This window comes from Ischnura elegans, chromosome 4 (genome assembly GCF_921293095.1).
Source record: "Ischnura elegans chromosome 4, ioIscEleg1.1, whole genome shotgun sequence".
NCBI classification, from domain to species: Eukaryota; Metazoa; Arthropoda; class Insecta; order Odonata; family Coenagrionidae; genus Ischnura; species Ischnura elegans.
Genome location: NC_060249.1, coordinates 29844783 through 29867989, shown reverse-complemented (window position 1 = coordinate 29867989; position 23207 = coordinate 29844783). Strand labels below are relative to the sequence as shown.

General features: G+C 41.5%; 1 protein-coding gene across 1 annotated transcript in view; it reads left to right on the top strand.

Moving 5' to 3' along the window:
- The first annotated feature begins 10854 nt into the window (after positions 1 to 10854).
- LOC124158110 (polycomb group protein Psc-like) overlaps positions 10855 to 23207 on the top strand; it is a 243835-nt gene continuing 231482 nt past the window's right edge. Inside the window, exon 1 of the mRNA XM_046533290.1 lies at positions 10855 to 11079. Within this exon, the coding sequence (XP_046389246.1) occupies positions 10881 to 11079 (199 nt within the window). The 5' untranslated portion in view covers positions 10855 to 10880. The remainder of the gene's footprint in view (positions 11080 to 23207) is intronic.

Here is a 23207-nt window from a genome sequence, read left to right as displayed (position 1 = left end):
GTCGATAATTAGTTATCTAAAACATTGTGGTAACACTTTAGTGATCCTCGACCAATGGCTATGTAAAAAATCAACGTCCGTAAGTCAAACCTTAAGGCTGGTCAACTGATCACCGAAAACCGACTTGGTACTGACAATGAGAATAGACTGACCACAGACTATCGAAACAACGCGAGACATGTTTTGAAACAAAATTCCAAGTTTCCCCGGCATCGAAAGCCACCATCGCATCGTCGAAAGCAGAAAGAGTCGTTGATGGTTTCCATTTATCGAGGCGTCGTAGTAGATATAGGGTCCTCGGGAGTGAGTTAAAGGGAAAAATGGTGGGGGAAGTTGGGTCGAGGAAATCGTGAGAGGGAAGGGGGGTAAAGAAGCCTTTTAAGACGATTGAAGGACCCTCTTGCTGCGGGCGTCCCCTAAATGCACGCGAAGGGACAACTCCATAAAGATTCGGCTCTTTTGCTCCGAACAGCGCTCAGTCCCGAATGCCTCCCGCGAGGGCGATTCCCCTGCGCCGAGGCTATGTCGACGGAGAGGACGGCAGATAAACTTCCTCCTTCGGACAGCACCCGATAGTTTACCCCTGCGCCGAACATCTATCTCCCGTTTGTAAGTTGGTCGACGATTGCATTCCAATCCGAGTGACAGAGAAAATTCTAGGTATTGGCACAATCCACTTCCAAAAAGAATGAACATATATCGAAACGGTCAATCAGTTAAGTTGATATAATCTGACACCGTCTTCGTGAAATCCGCATATCCAATATCTGTATCAATGGTAATCAGGTTTATTTATTGATTTAAAACCTTTCCCAAAAAGAAGAGTAGAATAGGTGAATCAGTTATGATAATATGACGCTTTCTTCACGTCTTGTATTCGTATCCGATGTCTTTCTCAATCGAAATCAGGTTTATTTATTGATTTTTACTATAGTAGGTGATAATTCTACGAGATTCTATATCCAAATCCTCGTCTAATCTAAGGTAACTGCTGGGATTCACTGTTAGTAAAAGTTTAATTCGATGGTCGTTGACGGTCGACAATCGTGGATGATGAACCAGTTTTTAAACCATCTGTACACAGCAGAACTTTTGAACTAAAAACTGTGTTGTGTGGGCTGACTACATCGCGCATGGAATTATTTTGGAGTGCCCTACAGCCGTTATGCCATGCAAGTGTCTTCAGTACCCTTTGGGCGCGCAAACGTATTCTCGGCGTGTTTACGACCTCGATATCTATTCACGGAATCGAAAATAAATGCGATTCAGCGAGATTTTTTTCCGCGTTGAAAAAGCAAATACTCGCCCGCTTTTCCGCGATAGCGGCCCCTCCAAATCACACTCGTAAACCCAACCAACCCTTTTATCCTCCACTCCGCAAACCGAGCATGGTGAAAAAGAAACGCGTCAAACCACAAACTAATTTTCTGCTCGAAGAATTCCATAAATTTTAGAACTCCGCATTTACGTATCACCACAGAATTAAAATACAATGAACCCAACGCTCACAAAAAGTGAAACCCGAGGCACAAAATCACAAGCATCGTGGTTCATGGACTGAAACTCCAGTGTTTTATTTACTTCTGCCTGAAAACTTGCGTAACCAAATCTGTCTTTCTTGCCAAAAATTATTTATTGCTAGGCAATCCAACCATATGACGGTTGAGTTCTACTAATTCCCTTAAATTATTGCTATGAAGCCACATGATAGGATTTTTTTTCTGAAAGAGGTCGTGACCAAGTAGAATTAATGTACCACTAAACTATTCGTCTTCAATCAATGTAACTTTCCCCCAACAATCGTTAGCTATGTATACGTTACATTTGAAAGATAATATGTATTTCGTGGTATTAGTAACTAGAATTTATAGTTAGATATTTTGAGGCTAATTATGGGTGTTTAAATTTTCTGCGAGATGCAGAAACTTCTATAAATAATGTGTGTCTATTTTTGCGCACTTTTAAGGCGGAGCATTTCAAAATTATGAATTCATGGCGCTATTATAGCCTTCAGATTTTGATTCAGCGCAACAAACATCCAATGAATCAAAGGCTTTTTGAATTTTTTTGCAAAATATATTTTGCGTAGCCCCACGTGTGAAAATCTGTGAGCTCTAAAATGTAAAATTATCACGGAGTAAAACTGTGTATATGACAAATGAGTGATAGGCAACAGAGGTTATGTTGCTTGCCCTCCACCTTCCCATTTCTGTACTTGATATAACTTTTGTTTTTTTTCCTGAGAAAACTTTACTGCATTTCTGTACTTAATGCATACTAAGGGTTCAGAAAGCAGTGAACTGAAGTATGCCGTCAAGTGCTATCGTTCTTCGTTGAACTATGAAGATAAAACCACGATGAAATACCTTTAGGAATCCACGAGTCTGAGCCGTAATCCCTGCAGGGGCGGGTGCGTAAAAAGCCCCTTTGACCCTTGTGTCGTGCGCGGTCAATGTCAGTGGAGAAAATCGTAAACAAGGAGAATAATCACGCGGATAACGATTCGGGAAGGCGCTCGTGTGCGTGAAAAGTTGAACATCGGGAGATAGATGATTATTGTTGTCGAGGAAATTGGTTTCCATGATGAAAACCGGCGGAAGGGATGGATAGGTTGGAAAGGGCGGGAACATCCCAAGATTCCGTTCCTCTCCTATGAGCGATGCCCGAAATACAAGGCTCTCGGTTGAAGGACACGGTATAGAGTCACGTTCTGCGGTTCGGATAGAAAATTCGACCACCCGTCACGTAACTTCGCCTCAAATGGACGGATTCGTGATGGGTGAAGAACCTGAGAAATAGCCCTGGGTTTCTCGTTAAGAGCTAGATAATAAAGCTCGAGCACGGACTTGTGTACGTTTCATTCGAGTCGTTCAATTAGAACGTAGTCTATGAATTGACGGGCAATGGTATCTCCTAACCGCAGCCTTGAGACTCTCTTTCACTGGGAGATAATTCATTAAGGCTTGAATCCATGTCTGGACAAGGTTGGGAGAGGATTTCTTTCCCTCAGTACCTCTGACAATTGTGTGTTCCAAGGTTTTACAAGATTAAAATTGTCCTCTCACAATATTTCTCGTATAGCCTATTAATGCATAAAATATATATTTTTAGCTCGAAATCTCTATAAAATTAAGCCTGGGTAAGTTATCTTCGGATAGAATTTAAAAATCGATTCATTATAAGATACGTGACAGTTAGGAAGCATTTTATCTATTATTTCTATCAAAAAGCTATTAAAACTTCTCAAATCCCGAGGGTTATGATTTACGAAGCCATTTTTCACACAGTGCTATGCACTTTATAAACTTTCTCAATCGTATTAGAATAATTTACTCTAAAAAAAGTACTGTGAAACCTGTCTTAAACGGCCACCAGGTTGAGGGAAAGTGACCACTAAAGGAGGTGACTGCTGACTAGAGGTGATAAATGTTAGTATTTCAGGATGGAGTAATATTATCACGAACCAAAAACACCACTGAAAATGTATTCTACCCAAAATTGGCAGAATCATCGGCCTAAATTTTCAACCTTTTATTTCGGTGCTTAAATGTCATTAACACGTGTATAAATGAAGCGACACTAATTTCAGGCAACGGAGCCGGGAACGCTCGTTTTGACACTAAACAGTTTATTGGTTGTAAGAGAGCAATTTTCAAACGTATTCAATGGCATTATGTTGAAGTTAAGGTCGTGAGCTGGTCATGTATGTATTGTTGTTGGTTGAAAAATAATCGTCGCTGAAAAGAGTTTGAATTTTCATTTCTCGAAAAAGAAATACTCTCGGGGTTAGGGGAAAAGTATCCGCTAATGGAGGTGGCCGCTTAATAGAGGTGGTCTATTGGGTAGGTTTTACTCTACCCACCGGTAAAATAATGTGTGAAATAATCAGGGTTTTCACCAGAATCCTAACTAAGATTAATGAAAAATTTCGCTCAATTTCAAGCCGCACAACGTCCCACAAAACCCTCGCTGAAGACTCGCGCGCGAGACAAGTTACACGGAGAGCTCAGCGCGGAGAAAGTGCAAGGGTGCGAGTTGGAGGGTTTATCTTTTCATTTCGGATTTCTTTTATTTTTTTACTCTGGGCCGGCTGGCGTGAGGAGTGGGATCCTTCCGCATTTTTTTTCTTTTCCACCGCCGTCACAGGCTCATTTTAGTTTCCCCGGTGGCGGCCGCGTGGGAGTGTGAGGAAATAAAAACCGGAAACTTTGGCCATCAAGTGGGCGTGAAAAAAGGGAAGGGTTGAGGGGGAGCGGGCACGGTGGGATGGGTTCGAGGGTGAGAGGGGACCACACCCCCCCGCTCTTAGGGTGCGATAGGAGGAGGAGGAATTAAATAGAAGGGTTCTTCGAGAGTAGTGGATGTCGTCCAAGCAAACCCTCCTCCCCATCTAGCACACACCATCGAGTTTTGCTCGATTCGTCAAAAACTGCTACGGGCGTACAGACAGCGTTACCCAGACGTTAAGCGAATCATGCTGGGGGCCGTTGGAGACTCGGAGGCTGCGCGCTAAGATTACATTGCTTGAACAATTGAGAATGGATATCTTTCAGAGAGACACGAAGAACATAATATTAGAGCCACAATTTCCAGGTCCGATAGAAGCGATAAACTAAGAGAGATTTTTTGCCGAACGGATAGATGTGGGAATTCGTTTTTCCCCCGAACAAGAAAGGACTCTTATAAACGCTAGTCCCAACTTCGTTAGAGCACTTCATTTTTATGTGTAAACGGCTGGTGTCCTAACACCCCCTGCCACAAGCCTTTTTGGCGGCTTTCGGGGTATTATGTAGATGTAGTTGAGTCTGGCCCTCTTCAGCAGGATCGCCGGAAAGGGAAGACCGACGTACGTCCGCCACCAATTCCAACTCCGGGGAAGTCCGGTGGATATTACGGGCTTTGTTGCCATTCTCTCCTGCTATCTCTGAATCGGCGTGAAGAGCTCACTCATAGTTAACCCGTATTGGGAACCGTGAGAGTGATGACTTCGCCGTTCTAGTTCCTGACACGTTTCTTGTTTACTTGCGCGACCATTTCGAGATTTTCAAGGTAAATACATAAAGTAGACCCTTGCCTAAATTTCCCATTACATTATAAATTAATTTTTTATCTCATAATTTTTCTCCAAGTTTTAATTTTCATATTAGTGTTTTAGTACATTATTGAAAAGTTCCTACCTAGTTAAGGTTAGTTATCTGAAATTTCCTGATAGTTATATACATTCCCTTAACATTTGAAAATGATAACTGAATAAGTAAATGAATAATGCGACTGGAAATGTAAACCACAAACGACCAGGTGAACGTAAGTGTCGCGTCCTATAAAGGCGGTTCTCTACCCCAGCAGGAAAAGCTTCTGCAGACTGCCGGTTCTTCCCTTTCCATATCTTAACGTTGATGCGGGGTCCTTTATTTCAGTATTGATTAAAAGCATACTTCCTGGTAACATATTTTTGCTTCCAACACGCTCTCATTGAGCTTCTGCTACGAATTTTTTTAATTCAAATTATTAGAATGAGAACAAGGCCAACATAGGCCTTCATTCTCGTTTAACAACAACAAAAATATATTCTTTCTGCTAAAGCCGTAGAACTTCCGGGAAACAATTTGGAACATTTGAAATTTGACATTCAGAAAAATTGTATTGTCGTCTCAGAATATATGGTTTTTACGCCGTGAATAATAATGGTTACGTTAATTCTACCAAGCGATTGCTACGCCTGAATGGCTGTCATCCGGTATAGACATGCCGAGCGACCCTTTCCTATCATCGATAGATGATCAGTTCATTAAAACGTTGGCGGTAATGGAGCCCGTGTCGAGATTTATAGACGAAATGCACTTCGACAATTACTGACCATGTTTATCTATATCTCCTCGACTGTTTTTGTCAATGTATTTTTTTCCTAAGCGGCAGAATTCTCGTGATAGAAGAAAGGATTGAACTGAGTTCTTGTGACGCGCGTATTAATACTACGGAGTAGGACATACCTTTCCAGTTGCGGCGGTGCAGCCACGGAGATTAGTTATACCGCACGCTGCCGCTCGCATGAAATCCGCGCTCAAAAAGTGCTGGCTCGCGAATGAGATTGTGGGAATTGCGCCTAATCCCCGCGGAAAATCTCTGCTGGGATATTTGCCGCTTTTTATCTGCGTGGAAAGGAAGTCATTATCCGGACTCCAGACGCAGCTCCCGCGAATAAGCCCCGTGTAATATCTTCCTTCGCTGAAGTTCACGGTGCAAATAGCAGCAGGCGGGAGAAATGCATCTTGAGAGCTTAGTTCTTTTTCATGAATCCGTTGTAATGCTTCATTTAGAGTTCAAGAGTTGAAAAAGTTTCCGGTAATCGTGTGCATTAACCTCTCCGAATTTCATGCATTTCGTAGTTTTGATCATAATATGCATTGTATATCACTTAATACAATTTTAATATTTTAAGTACTACTAAAAACTGCTAACGTTTCGACTTAAGAATACATTGCATCATTGTAAACCAACTGATTGTTATAATTCCCTCAAGAGGCTGTATAGATCACGGAACGGGTATCCAACACTTTTTTTTTCAATAGGAGGGTTTGTGAATTTAAAAAATTGGACATCGGTCGTCAAAACAGGGCTAAAATAACAAAAATAACCTATTTACTTACTCACGAAATTTTCTGAATTGCATTATTTGAAGTAATTGAGCTAAGATGGATTCATTCACATGTTCCCAGTTGTCATAAATTATAATTTATGGAGCTTTATCGGTAGTTTCTTAGTTTTCCAAAAGCATTGCCAGTTAAATATGTAAAACGATGTAGGAATAGAAGGATCAACAACTTTGCTATTTCCACATAGTAATTTATTGACACCGACCATGGTTTTGTTACAGAGTAACATTATCAAGGTAAGGTTACTCTGTAACCAAGGACCTTGATAATGTTACTCTGTAACGAAACCATGGTCGGTGTCAATAAATTACTATGTGGAAATAGCAAAGTTGCTGATCCTTCCATTCCTGCGATTATGGATTTCCACCAAGTTACGCCCGCTACTATTAATTAAATGATGTAATTTGGAATAAGTACCGTAATTTTTCAATGATGTGTTTAATTTTCCCTTTACCATTTTCGTTGCTAAAGTATACTTATACCAACTCTATTGCTCACTGTTTTCACATGTCTCGCTCGGCCCTGTTTGGTTCATACGGACAATCGTTTAGTTGCCAGCCGGGTGGAAAAAGTAGCATGTGGTGCGGCGTCTGCCCCGGTTGAAATGAGAGGAGACGATTAAAAGTGGCGCTAGCCCTCGCCTTCCCCCAACTTCCCTTTCCCAACACACAACGTATGGCTCCAATCGATTTGTCGAACCTCGCCCACTACGGAAAGAGTCTGGCCATCCTCTTCGCTTTGAAATACTATTCAATTCCGGGGACCTCCAAGACCAGTGCCCATGCATGTACACTTAGCCTAATACTCTCGAGGCTGTGCCCAAAGTCAAGCTATTGCACGCTTCCTGAACCTTGTATTTGTGCGTGCTATTGACAACAATGTCTTAATTTACCATGAATTTTTTCCAATATTCTAACATCAGGTTAACATTAAAAGACTTCGAATAAATGAAAAAATATTACGTTCATAAATTTGCTATTTTTTTACGAGACTAACTAGCTTTTTAGATCTCTGATAAACATTAACCTTTTGCTCTTAAGGGTTAATTAATCTGTATTCATTCCATTTTTCTAATTTGTATCTAACTAATAGCTGTAATGAAACTTCACCGGAGTTCTTACAATTTTCGACCATATTCGCCGTGCCGATACCAGGCTGTCCTCTTTGATATATAGGTACTAAGCTGCTAGGTCCCCCCCTTACAAAATCATTTGCCCAAGCCATTAACCCAGATTCCTTTCCTTCCCTGACTACCCAAAATAACTCCTCTTCTCCTTCTACGTCCGCTAATCAAGATCTGCTTTCTTGGTTCCTACGAATTAATTCACATCTGTCATCTTTAAGCACAATAGCAGAGAAAAAGTCATTTCTACTCACTCAACTGCTAGTCATCCATTCCCAATAATTTGTCCAGGCTACAAGGCTCAAATGTAAACTTTACAGACATTTTATTCAAAAGTTACAACTACACTGCCTTAAAATTTTCACGTCTATGTGCCTTTTCTATATCTTACCTCCTTCCAATCGCAGGTTTAATTTTATTTATGGCACCTGCACAGGAATGCAATATTTTATGGATCTAAACAAATACTCAATTGCCAAAAATTGAAAAAAAAGAGAAAAACAAAAATAATAATTTCCATAAATCAAAAATCTGCATTGTTTTATTCTTTCCGTTTTCACAGTACAAACATATACACTCACATCGATACAAATGCGCCATTTATTAATTTATTTTTGTCAACTGGCTGGTTGTGGTGAGTTTGCTCTCACCGGTACAGCAATTTAACGCGCCTTCGGCGCGGCCATTAATTGAGATCTGGTGGAGCAAACAGAATGAACTTACACGCCGGGCCAAATCGCCAAGTGGGAAGGTTTGGGGAATGGCATTCAGCCGAAGTCGGCCACTTAGTACGGAGGTCAGTACCTTGGGACCTTCTCCATTTAGTTTAAAACGACACCACTAAATTTCCTAGACGCTCGCATTCCGCTGTGTAACTATTTATTTGGCATGCTAAGCTTATATACAGATGAAGAGTAGGAGCGAGGAAATAAAGTGTGGCCGATGGCAGTCATTACTGAATAATTATTCTCTATCTGGAACCTGACTAATTGAGTTCTTTCCCCTAAATTGCGCATCGACGTTGTGGTTGAATAATTAATGCTTTTATACGCTTTGGTAATATCCTTCTCTCAATGAAACAATGAATAGTTAACGGGTCACTTTCCCTCCCTTCATGACCATTCAAGCACGAAATGTGATGGGGAGCCGGTGGAGTTCGATGGGAAGCAGTTTTCACTTCCGGTGAAAATAAACGTACAGAAAGGGAATGAATCCAAGAGTATTTTTTGCGAGACGAACATCAATGGAGACTGTCTCTTGCGACATCAGTGATGACTTTCAGATTATAGAAAATTCAACTTTATAAGAGGCAAACCATCCAACTCTATCATTTTATGGCTCCATATTTTGAACAAAAAATTCTGTAGATATGCCCATAAAGTGTTTTTTCACAGAAAAAAATTCTTATTTCTACCGCAGTAGCAATCTTATTGAAAGCAGTAATGCAGCATGTAATTGTATGTAAAATTAGGTTTAAGCTCTGTTCTATTCCCGCTAGTCAAGTACATGTTCGGCATTAAAGGATAACGATGTTTAGTGCTATAATGTTGATATCCCTCTTTAAAACTCTTGCAAATAAAATTGCATTTTTGACTTAAATGGAAAATCTTTCGTCCCCATCCCACCATTTTCTTCATTTTGCTTCTTGCTTCCGTTGCCAACACGTTTCTGAAATGGGCAAACGACATAATGTACCTATACTTTGTGGAGAAGTTGATTCATATGATTTCTTTTCAATGCCTCGTAGTTGTATTTGGATTGTTCAGTTCGTTTAGGATAAATACTGATAAGTCTTCTATGGATGGAAAATACTCCCCCATTACGTTATTTCGCGGAAAAATCTTTCTGTTGCCTGATTTCACTATTATCGCCGGATTAGTGGTCGTGTGGAGGTAAGAATGAATTATAAAGAAGTAAAATATTTTATCATTTGGTCCCATCCCTCCTTCCTGCCACATAATTCCTGAGAATAAATGGAATTCAGAAAAACTCGTAAAAAAATTAGGAGCCGAGGAAAAAAAGATTGAATCAGCGGCCAGAGGTCTTTTTTATTTTCCCAGTCCCTCTCTCCATACACCCAGGCCACAACTCAACCACTCTCTGCCGCACCTTTAAAGGGTCGGGCAAGAGGAGAAAACTTCGCCGCACCAATGCTCCGAAAAAAAAATCGCACCACCACACCCGCAAACTCGGCACCCCAGGCAGACGAAGACCAATAATGAAAAAAAAAAGAGATCCCTGCTGAAAATTCAGTTTTCAACCCACCTACGTACACCTTTCTTCCCCTCGACCGATAATAGCCTCTCCCGCTCTCTCCATTTCGCGCGTTACCCAGCGTCCCACGCGGCTCCGTCGAATGGGAATCAATGACGCACGCACGGCGACGCCCCATTCGATTTCAATGACGAGGCGTGTTTATTCGCGAGATCGAAAATATGGAAATTGGATGCGTGGACGTAGTACGCACGGAAAGAGAGTGGCCTCGCCCGTGCGCGTATGTTTACGCGACGGATACCGTACGCGAGATAATTTTACGCACGCTCGCACGCGTTTCACCCCATCCCCATCGGCCTCCATCGCTCATTTTGACGGAAAAAAACGCGTTCCCGAGAGGGATTTTAAAAAATCACGTGAGGTCAGGTGGGAGGGGCTTCGGTCCCAGTTTCCCTCTCATTTGAGCCCAGTAATGCTCGAATTTATCTGCTCCCTGAGGTGATCCGTTTATTGGGTCGTGGTGTTTTCGATGGCCGAATTGCGAACTTTCCATGAAGTTTGTTAATTAATAAATTTATGCTCTTATTTTTTCGGTACTATTACAAATAATCAGTAAGGGGAAGTGATTACTAATGAATAGAATAGGCCTCAAAACGCTATCTCTCCACACTAATATCCTTAAAATTTTAGGGACGTGGTAAGTTTTGACGTCAAACTTTGTCACCGTTCAATTATCGGCTTGCTCTTAGGAATATTGATTAAAATATGTATTTATATTATCCCATATCTGTGTATTCATTTTTTTCTCTGAATACATTTCTAGTTGTCATCGCCTAATTGGTTCTTTTTTTCCTGTGTAGGTGTCACCGCTGGTGCACCCTGTAGCAGAGATGCCGCACGAGGAGTCCTCGCAACAGAAGGGGGAGGGCGGGGGGTTCGCGGCCGCGGGCCACGAGGCCCGGCCCCCGGCCGCCGCTCCCCTCGGCACACGACGGGTCAAGCTGCGCGACGTCAACGCCCACCTGGCGTGCGTCCTCTGCGGCGGATACCTCGTCGACGCCACCACTATAGTCGAGTGCCTACACTCCTGTGAGTACCCTTCATTATTACATTTTGGAGACCACGGGTGCATCTGTACTAACTTTCATTTCAAATATCTTTGCGACTGAGTGGCAGGCCCAAGTTTATTGGGGGTGCGGGCGGAGCACACGTGATTGACTGAAAACCGACTAAAATGTAATAAGCGGGACCTCGGTACCTGGAAAGTAAGTCGCTTTCAGAAATCCGTGGTGCACACTTCGAGAGTAAGTTAGCTGCGTTGCCAAGTTTTTTTAGAACGTCTATCGTTTCCATTCGCTTACATTGTCTTTTGAGAAATCATGGCAACGCCCGTCTCATTTTCTCCCTATCCCACATCCCTAGCGTTGCAAGTCCCACCTCCTGTCGTGACGACGCTCGAAACATTCCGATCTTGCACGACTTGTCCAGTCGCAAAGATATTTAAAAGGGATCATAGTGCTCCTTAGAAATGTCCCAGTAGAATATATCCTTTTCAAATGACTATTCGACTGAGAATTCGGATTTTACCTCAATGAATTTCGTACTAGAAGAGAAATATAACAACAGATTATTTTCATTGTCAATTATCAGGCTTTCCAAGCCGTAGGCTGCGATAACTTGCGGTAAAGCCGAATTCTCAGCCTCCTAGTCGTTACAGATGATCCATTTTCAAACTTACCCCGGATTTCTTATGTGCTCATTAGAGTATCGGTTATGGGTCATTGATACTGCATAAATATTTGCTTTATTTCACCGAATTCCCTCTCCACTCTGTAATTAACTATATTCCGAATAAGTTCAACAGATTCAGGCTTCAATTGGTGGAAGTTAGACATATTTAAATAAATAACAGATCTTGGCACTTTTCCACAAGAATTCTTGTGGAAAAGTGCTACGATCTTTTATTTATTTAAATTAACTATCTCCCATGCATTTCTATTTCTTCGACGGTTTCCGCGTATTGAGGATCTTACTTGTACCTGAGGACGTATTAAGATAAGGAATGTGAGGGGAATACAAAAAACACCTTGTCGAAACGTACAATACTAATTATTATTTAAGAATATTATTCCCTAAATTTTTGTAAAAAAATCCTCTCCTTAGTACTCTCCTGGGTGGTAATGAGGGGTTTAATCAATGTAACGCGTCTGTGTAAATTTGCCTATATATATTTCTCCTCACATACGAGTCTATTTCATTCGTCTCATTTCAATCCTTCGAAAATAATTCCACCCAAATTTGAAAAAAGGCATTTTTTAGTTGAAAGAGTAAGCAATTCAAAAAACCTCTGCTACATGAAGGATGCAATTCTTTGAGAAAATACAACAGTGCACTATGCAGTAGTGGGTGGTAAGGGACAGTGTAAAAAACCGTAACTTAATGGTCGAGTCCTATGAATAGCAATGATAAATGACATATACTCACCATAGAGGTAGTCGTGAGGAGTGAACCTTTTCAACTCCTGATATACTCCTCCATGGGCTGCGGTCGGCTTAGGGGCTGTAAAAAAGTTGACTATGAACTCCTGTGTATTGTTTGAAGGTCTTGAAGACCGGGAAATCACCTTTTTTACATCAGCCACCGATAAAATTAAGATGACCATGGCTTTTCACCTTCAAAATATTTAGCCATTGGTAATAATGTTAAACACTTCACTGTTACACGGAACCAGGAATGAAATGCGGCGTTCAGAAGATGGGATTGAGGGTTCTTCACACGAAATCACGAAAATGCCTTTTAAGAAGCTTGAGGATGTCCCTCGGATGTTAAAAAGCCGTTATTTCGAGCGTCGAATTTGTTTTCTAACTAACACGAGGACGAGAGGTTCCACTGTTCGTCACAGCGCGGTGTAATCCACATGGAAGCTAGGCCCAATGACGATGGCACTTGTTCACTAATTCGGTGTACCAGAATGATCTGGTCTACAGAGGCTTGCACTAGACCAATTAGTTAAGTCTCGTCTATCCCTAGACTCAGTTTAGTGTACCTACGAGAAATGGACGCTGTTAAGGAACCCTGGCCTTTATGTTTGGTCACGCACCCGTACGTGCTTATCACTCGAGAGCAAAAGCCAGACTGAGCCTGAGCAGAGAGACAGCACGCATCGTGAAGTGTTAAATAGAAGCGCGAGCACAACTATTTTTGCATCGGCCAATTTTTCCGTAACCCAAGGACCTTGGTCTTACCTCGACTTAGGGATCGCTTGCAAGGAGCCTCATGCTCCAATTAGGGGAGATAAGCGCGCTGGAACAAGCCACCTCTGCCCTCGGCGCCGGTCAAGTGGGTCACCTGATTCGAACTTGCATATACGTGGTTCGGCTGTGGTAGGTTTTCGCGCTGGCAAATACGATTCGGCTCACACAAATGATGTAGGACGAGGGTGTGTAATGAGAAATGTTTATATTTTATCATCACTCTCTTTCGATCAGCTGTATTTTGTCTTTCTTCGCTAAGAATTACTCGTTAGAAACTTTTTAATCTACTCGAAATGTTCAGGGTTTATGCATTCAGTAGACGTATGCCAAAATATTGTATATTTCATAAAAAAGCCATTTGCCTGTATCTCAAGAATGAAGGTTACGCGTCAAGAATTTTTTAACTGGCAAGCCGAAACTAAGTTAGGTAGGATAAGCCAAGAAAAAGCAACTATGGCCGATATTTTCAAATTTGAGATTCAGGTTGAAGTAAACAAGGGTGTCAGCTATATGGGAAAATTTGATATCGAAGCATAAGTTTTAAAAGAGTATTATTTCATGAAAAAAAGGCGTGCCTAGCGGGAATTATGCGTTATCTCATAGAGAGGAAACTTGGTGGATTTTAAGGTTTTGAAAAAATAAATACTTGGTTAATTATATAGATTTTTATGAAACATCTTTGCCCTTAATCTTCTTTTTTCAACCATCTTCCGTTAATCCCTGGATATCTGAATATTCTTCCCCCAAAACTCTTCTCATTCGTATATATTCTCGCCTCTCTGCTCTGCTGCACAACTTTAGGTTACCATGAATAGTTGAAACCGATAGATCGTCATTAAAATCTGTAGAATTAACAAAGTATGCTTCTGATAAAAATCATCACGGGGAAAAAATGTTGAAAATTTTCACAAAAATATCAATGGCAAAATCTCGCTCATCGGTGGATCCACTTAAACTTGAGAACGTAATTGAAGCATGGATAGTGCCAGGCCGTAAAACCGGGAGCCGACCACTTGCCAATATTGACGGAGGGAATAGTAGGCTGATCGGGAATCCGAACCGGGACCGGCTCCCGGCGGTTGGCGGCGGGCGGTGGCGCGGACGTAGGTAGGCAGGTACTGGAACTCTCGCCGCGCTTCAAGTAATTTGATGGATCGCCGGCAAATCACGTCGCCGGCGCTCGGGTCGTGACTCGGGGTCCCCGCCGCCAGTGGCAGTCACGCGCGTGCATGGCTCGTGCTCATTAATCGCGGGCCCAAGAATGCGTCCTTTGACTTCCGCGTGTCATACCGATTCTTGTCTGCACGAGCGAAGGACGACGGAGGAGATGACATTTAACATTGAAAGGGAGCATGTCCGGAACGGGCTTCCCGTCTTTAATTGCTGTCTCCGCCAATGATGGAAATGATCAGGGTTCTTTAAGTGGGTGTATCGGTTGAGGGCGCGTTGTAAACAGAAGCCCCAAAGAAAAAGTACATCCAATATTGGTGCCATTTTTCATTGAGGAGTATATCAGTGCGACCAATATTGGTGGGACTGCGTGGCTATAGTACCCACGAACAGGGTACGCTCCGAAGACTGTCGTGGGTCTGATTGGCCGTAAGTCATAATTGACGTATACATACCTATCATCCATAGGTTAAAATTCAGCCGAAACGTTAATGTGGCAACTGACGTAGATTCGCTCGGTGTAGTACACGTACTTATTACACGCGATCCTTTGATCTAAATGTTACGAAGAAAATATTACTTGTAAATAAAAACATAACTGCACTTTCCTTGTATAAAATGCCGTTGAGAATAATGTCGTGATAGGAACTCTTTTATTTCAATATGCTTGCGATTGTCGTGGTATTCTCGAGAAGAAGTTTTGGAGATTAAGTTTATTTTGCTTTTAAGAGTAAGATTGAATTAAGTTGGGGATTAAAAAAAGTTTTAAAAACTAATTTTTTGAACAATTTTGGTCGTAATTTCGGATGGTACTAAGTCCGGAAGATACCTGAAAGCAGTTTCCAGGGCAACCAAATCATTGGTACGCTAGTGTTCCTCTTTGTCGTTATAAAAATAACCAGTTGATGCTATATCTATCCCCTTTCTCAACTAACGTAAGGTTCACAACTAACGTAAACCATGGCTATAAAGTCAGATTGCAATCAAAATTAATTGTTAATAATTTATTGAAGGCATCCTAGGGCAAAAGTTATTCGGGTCTCACCCCGTGACCAAGTTGGCCTGACGTTTTTTGACCCCTGCTGGTGGTTACATCAGCGGCAATAGAGGCACGCGTGTTGACTGCCTCCATCGGCTATTGGTTAGACCCGAAATTTTTTTATTAAAAAATATGAACTGCGAAAGTCTCAACGAATAATATAGACCAATTACTCGTTTAAATGTACTCAATCAACTTTCGGGGTGCATAGAGTATAACTCTCATCAATATTTGCCGGAATATCAAATTGAAATATTCACATCCGTATTTTCTCAGATGCGGAAAGGTGCACTCTGTGTTCCCTGAACATTCCATAATGATAACGTAAATTTCGCTAGTGCGACACACCAAATAACGCGAAATAATAGCGAATAACAGCGAAATTCGACCGTTTCAGAGAGAGAGAGAGTGAAGGCGTCCCAGGTGTACGTATATAGGCTTAGTTGGGATATATAGGCGCGAGTGAGTGGAATGATGGGATTGGAGGAGGGAGTGTAGTGTTCTCGGCTTGTGAGAATTGAGCGACGTGTCATTGCGGCCTTCCGCGTCCACATTATTCTCCCGCCGCCCCTGTCTGTCGTCTCGTCTCGGCGGTGAAAGCAGACGCAGAGTCAGTGGTGGGGAGGAATACGCGATTTCTCTGCCCCCCTACGCGGGTGGAGGCTGAGCGAGCATGGGGGCCTTATGCGGCGGGTGAGGGGGTGGAGGGTAGAGAGAAATGCCCGTCGCACCACCCTTCGAGGTTTGCGGGCAAGAATAATTCTTTTTTTCCCTTCCTCGTGTTTTCTCTTCCTTCCCCGTCCCGCTAGACATTCGCCTCCTTGCGGCGACGAAGCCGCGCGAGCCGCATAACTGCCTAGATTCAACAGGGACGACGCTACTGCTTGAGAAAGAGTGAGGAAGTCCGAAGATGGTACATATACAGTAGGGTGGGCCGAAAAAAGGTTTTTTTTCCCTGATCAAATTTTCCCCATGCGGGAAAGTTGAAAAATGATATATGGATCTCGCGCACAATTTTTTTTTCAAATCGGATGATATTAACCACTGCCGCCCGAGCTCTAAAGTTAAAAATTTTGCGAAAAATCAGGGCGATTTCAGAATAAAACGGTTGTGAAGACGAATTTTATAAAAATATGGGATAATGGATAATATTAAAGAGTGGATACATGCTTAGTTTATAGTTTATAAAAATGAAATTTGAAGTTTATTTGACAAAATCTATGGTTCAAACAACGTCTATGAATTAACAACAAAATTATAGTGTTGACACGTATAACACAACTCATTTTTGCCTACGTTTCTAAAATTCCATTTTGGGGGCTAAATCGCTGATAAAATGATATTTATTTCGATTGAATTTAAGAATTTATCAAATAAGTCATCATATGGCACCATAGTATACAGGGTTTCCACTCAACCGTGAATAAGCCATGAATTTAGTACACCGTGAAAAAAACTGAAAAAAGCCGCGAATTTCGTCATAAAACCTTAAAAATGTCTCAAAATAGATTTTAGAACTACGATTGACGTATGGAAAGAAAAATCGATATTTGGTTCATGTTTCAAGGCAGAGTCACGTGCAGACACTGTCCACTAGGCCGGCCCTTATTTCTCAGAATTGAGAAAAGTTATGTTTTCCTAGTCTCAAAATGTTCCAAATGAGGTTTATATTCACGTGTTAAAATTTGGTTACTTTAAAATAACGGCAGCCCATGCCCCAAGGGCCCTAAGTACTGAGGATCCTCAATTGAGTTTTTCGGGCAGAAAGAGTACTTTCTATGTGTAAAACATGAAAGTAAAGCACTTTTTTTTCCCGAAAAACTCAATTGAGGGTCTTCAGTACTTCGGGTCCTTGGGGGACGGGTTGCCTTTATTTTAAAGTAACCAAATTTTAACACGTGAATATAAACCTCGTTTGGGTCAATTTGAAACTGAAAAACATAACTGATCTCTATTCTGAAAAATAAGGGCCGGCCTGCTGTCCACGTATTTATCTACACACGTGTATTCGGAGAGCAGTTATTGGTCCATGAGCCAGGGCGACACATTGACCTTAAGCCTGTGATTGGAAGACCGTTAACTGGTAAAGTGTTCATTAACCCTGGCGAAAAATCAGACACTTCTTTACTTCCCTGCTCCATCCATTCCCTCACTCACAACCAGGACTTGCATTTAGCTGACGACAGGTGACGTCTTGAGAGAAAACACATTCACGGCGTCTGTCGCGTTTGCTAAAATTTTGTTAATGCGCGGCCGATGATTGTCACGTGATCAATATTTCTGTCTAAAATGCCGTTATTATCCACAGACCGTGTATTTGACGACATTTAGACCGTGAAAACCTGAAAAAACCGTGAATTCGATAATTTAGTTAGAGTGGGAACCCTGATATAGTTTTGATACATTTTTGTTGAGGGATTGGTCATTTAGAGATGTTACGGAGATGCATCACACTCTTGTGACCGGTCGTACTTGGTCTTTTTTTATTGTAATCAAATTTAATTATTGAATCCATCCTTCGGCAAGATGAAATCGTAGCACGCTCTGACTTACTATCTCTTTAGCACTCTGACTTTTTATGTGCTAGTAGCCTTCTCAACTGATGTTTTCTTAAGAGGACGTCTCCCTCCCGATCGACCAGCCTTTTCAGGTTAAAACTTTAAACTCAGTTGAAAATTTCATAGGTGAAATAACCTAAAAATGATATTTTATGTGCATTCCTCTTTTATTTTTTAAACAGACACAGATTTAAACCTTACCCGCTCTTTCGTGTTATGGAATCCGATAAAATAATGTTAATAACCTGTCGAAGCCTAGAGACAGGTTGGGGCAGATGAATAGGGGCGGGCAGAAAAACGAATCTTAAGACGATGAATTATATTAGAGTTTTAAATAATTTTCTATTCAAAACTAAAATAGTAAAACAAATAAAGCAGGAATCCATCATTTTATTGCTAAAAATTGTTATTTATGGCTCCTCAAAGTTTTAGAGTTATGCATGCTGCTACACTAGGTAAGATCTAGAGAAGGAGAGAAATTAGCGAGTATCTCTCATTGTCAGCGATAAATGATGCTTACGTCATTGCTGAATTTTTATAACAATTGGGACAATAAATGCATAAATATTACAATGCTGCTAAAATTACAAAAGGGTAATTTGTTATAATTGACTAAACACGATATAAATATTTTGTTATATACCCCTCGGACTCGATTTGTGGTAAATGTCTTTGATTAAGTAAAATTTATTATTTCTTGTCTCAATATTTCTCTTCTTATTCCATACTTTTTTACTTTTATGAAACTCCAAAGCTTACATAATGTGACTTTGAGCAATGATGGCAAATTTCATGAAAATAGATAAAACTGGCTGGAAATAAATGCGAAAAATAATACTGGAGTCATTGAAAATTCTAATATTATTACTCAAGCCTAATATACATATATGCATAAGTACTTACTGAGCATTAGTTCTTCGGTAATTCCCATTGACAACCAGTTTACTACAATTCTTCCTGGCTGTAAATCGTGTTATGCGAAATGCCGTAAGTTTTCGTGTAGTGCGTGACAGCATGGGCGTTATGGGGAAATAGCTCTCTCCCCTCCCCTCTCTCATAGCCGGACAATACTTCCCCCTCCCCCAGCCAGTCGTCCCGCTCCCGCTGGTCATCCGGCATTCCGAGGGGCCGCTCTTCACTTGCCGCGCGCCAAATATTGATTCACACACGGCGGCGCACGTGTGCTCTTGCACATACTCACACAGCACCGAGGCTCAGAATGAAAAAAGTGCGGGTACAAGAGGAAGGGAGGCGTATGATCCGCAATGACTGACGCTGTATGGGGTGGGGTGGTTAGGAGGTCCAGGAGAAGGGAGCGTCCATTCACGGTACACCTCGGAGTCTAATATAAAGGCTCAAGGTGGCAGCGGAGAATAACACTGACACCTCGGAACCTATTGCGAGGAACACATTGACAAAATGACACCTGGTGTCCCACAAGGAAGCATAATAGGGCTCCTTTTGTTCATTATATATAAATGACCTCTGCCGCCTTATAGTTAGCTGTAAAATAAATTTGCCGACGACGCTATCATGTATCGTGAAATTACTGATCACTCTGACTTTGAAATTCAGTCATCAAATTGCGAACGTTCATTAATTGAACTAAGACTGCGAACAAGAACATAATCTGAGCAAAGGTATGGCGGTGAATTTCATGCGTTTGTAGCAGAACAACCCCAAGTCCCAGTCAAAAATACAATTGTGGCCACAATGTGGCCGTACTGTGGCCATAGTGGGTTGCCATTATGGCCCCATAATGGCTTTGACCCCCGGCCATATCGTGGCCAAAGTGTAGACCGCCATAATGTGGCTTAAGTATTGATAGTACACTTTCTTTATATCAATAAACTCAACCAAATTCCATTTTAATAACTCAACAACAAGCCTGTATCAATAGCAACCGTAAAATACTAATGTTTACAAATGCTTGGTTTGCCAATCTGTGGCCTTCCTGAGCCGATCCAAAGTGTGGTCATAGTTGCGAATGTGTTTGGCAAGCCAAACTACGGCTTGCCGGATGGCCAGCCGTAGCGGCAACAATACGACAAGCCATAGTTACCACAGTTAAACCACAATTCGGCCACATTGTGGGCATAATTATTGTGTTGATGGGGGTATGTGTTGTGGATGGTGCTAACATAAAGGCGACAGATGAAGTGAAGTATCTGGGAGTTACGATAACTAGGTATCTATCGTGGGGAACACATGAGAAATATTTGTGACAGAGCCCTGAAGAAGCTAAGATTCTTCAGGTGTGTTATGGTAAGAGTTTTAAATGAAGAAGTAGAGGAGAGGTGTTATTTATCATTCGTCCGGCAACTTCTTAAGTATGAAGCGATCATATGGGATCCGGCGCAGACACGCATAATCCCGAAACTTAATAAAATACAAAGGTAAGCTGTGCGATTCGTCAAAACTACTACAAGCGTACAAAAAGCGTTACAAGCGTGTAAAAAGATTTCGGGTTATTTAAAATAAAACTTTAACATCGCGTGGTAGTTTCTATGTTCGAAAATGGTATTTATTGAAGCATGCTCAGCGTATGATCGACGTCACTTTTCTGGTTCATTAAGAGTTTTTTTCCCATAACGCATTTTTTTACACAGGGTGGATTTCGTTTTTACTCACAAAAAAAAAAGCTTTTCAGTTTTTATATTGTCAGCGTAGACAAATCCTCTGCTTGAATACTGAAATTCTCCTGTGGAAATGTCCCGGTGTCATTCCGAACGCAGAGACGAGAGCCAAGCGCTGTCAATGATTTTAGCGGCCGCGTGAGCGTGAAGGCACGCCCATCGCGTACCTCGGGCGTCGCGGTGCACGCTGGGAAGGGCGGGAGAAGATGATTTTTTTCGGGGCTCAGGAGGCGACGGGTGCATCCGAACCCACCCACACACCTGTTGTCACTCTGGCCGGCCGGCATGTATCGATCACCCGCCACGTTCCGACGTACGGCGGACGGCGTCCATCACCTTTTTTTCACGTGCCGGGCGCCAATAGGTCTGACGGACGCTGCAGTTCTTTGCTCTTTTTTTCTAACTTTCCTTAGCTAACGTATGTGGCCACTCGAACCCCATAAGGTTTTTGGCCTCGCCAACAACTGCTCGCCATTAAATCGACACTAGAAGCTTGAAAATGGTGGAAGGTTTTAAGTAACGGTAAGATGCTACTGTAAGCTTCACTAAAACCCTTCCTAGCCTCATATCCGTGGAGCACAAAAAAATAATAATTGGCACATAATAATCTTCCCTTTATAATTTGCTATTTATATGAAGGAATATTCTTTAAATTTCTTTTATTTCAATAAATAATGAAAGTAGCGTCTTGACTTCCATAATTTATTTTAAAATTACTATCGGTTTAGGCTACCATGCCGTTATCAAGAGCATTGTTGGTGTTCACGCATTTGATAATGGCTTGGTAGAAGAAACCGGTAGTAATTTTTAAATAAATTGTTTTAGACTTAATTCAAATACCTCGTCATATTCATTGACTAGCGGATCTGGTTTTTCTGCGAGTAGCACATGTACTATGTACAGCGGGTACCAGGATAAAAAACGCAGCGGTCATTATTGATGGTAGGGGGACATAGATGGCTATCAGTGCATCACTCAGCCTAAGTACTATTGTGTCCAAGAGGTATCATTCAATCTGTCTTCACCGCAATCCCTCATCTCTAGTTTGAAATATGTTTGCATGAATCGGGCTTTAGGGTTACAGTGATAAAAGACGGTCAGCGTAAACTTCGTTTTGACCGAGCTGAGAATGAAAGCGGGGGAATGTATGCAGTCGAATCAAGAGTCCATTAATGGACGGGTTGAAACAGGTTTCCTCGCTGGCGTTCCTTATCGCCGGGCCACTGAGTTGGGGCTCGCCATTACTGAGCTTTTACAATGCCTTTTTGTCGGACACCGATGATCGTGAAATCAATTATCGTCCGGCGGTCGGGGGGGAAATGTTGAGGACCCCGTAAAAAGATGTGGTTACGTTGTTGACCGAATCTTGTTTGAAGGCGATTACCTCCCTTTATCCAATGAGAGGGAAAAAGACTCGGTTACATCTCTTCGCGTTCACAAATTGCCTGGACTCCACGACAGCGACTCAATGGTCCGAGGATTGCTTTGCTGGCAGGTGGGCTTGAAGTTATCTTCGTGGCTTCCATTGCTTTCTTTTTTCCTGTCCTCCACATCCACCTGGAAGGGAAAACAAAACTGTCTTTCTCTTTCATTGAGGCTACCTTGTAATCTTAGGCATTCTATTTTTTTCAACCCTCTCTTGAGGGAAACGTCAGTTGTATGTGCAAATGTGAGGAATAACTCCCCTCTTAATCCATCAATAAAGCCAATTTTCAATCAATTGCATGTAATATCAATGTGATTAAATACTACAGTCTAAAATAAATCAGCAGATACCGTGTCTTTGTCATACGCCAATCGATGAGGAGTAAATATGTCAGATATGTTTTCGATGAATTGTGAATGAAGCGTTTCCTAATTCCATGGATTAATTTATCCAATTAGTAGGCATTTTTTACAAGGAAAACTTAATTTTAATGCACCTCAATGACGTCAGCAAAACTAAGAAAAAACTAAAACATGAAAACCTAAGAACGAGTGAGTTCTTACTGATGATAATGTTGTGTTTTCACTATATGCACAAAAATATAAAATCGGGATGTGCATAAGTATTGCCACCAAATTATTAAAATTGAATATATTGTGCACTGTGTTCAATACATTTTTTGCTGATTAAAATTTAAATTGCAAAATCAAAGAACCTTTTCACTTGTTCGGGCAGAATGAAACAATTTTGGCCCGAATGTAATATTTTACATGGCTGCAATACACTTGTAGGTTAATATAAGACTTGGTGCCTTCTTGGCGCGCGATTTAGAGGAATTCCCACGAGAAAGTTGTTCACTTTGAGCCGACATCTCAATCACTCACTCTGCCATCGTCCTAAGGGCGTTGAGTGCTGGGTCAAAATTTGTCCGGGTTCAGTGGCGTAACTATGGGGGGGGGGATGAGGGGATGTATCCCCCCAAAATCCTCAGAGAAATACAAAAAATATTTTAAAATATTGTCTAGTTTTAATATATATTAACTGCATCTGCGTAAAGTTAAATTTTAAGTGCCAAAATGATGTAAAATCTATTTCCAGGCATTTCTCAAAAATTTTCCCGGACCCCCCGTTGCC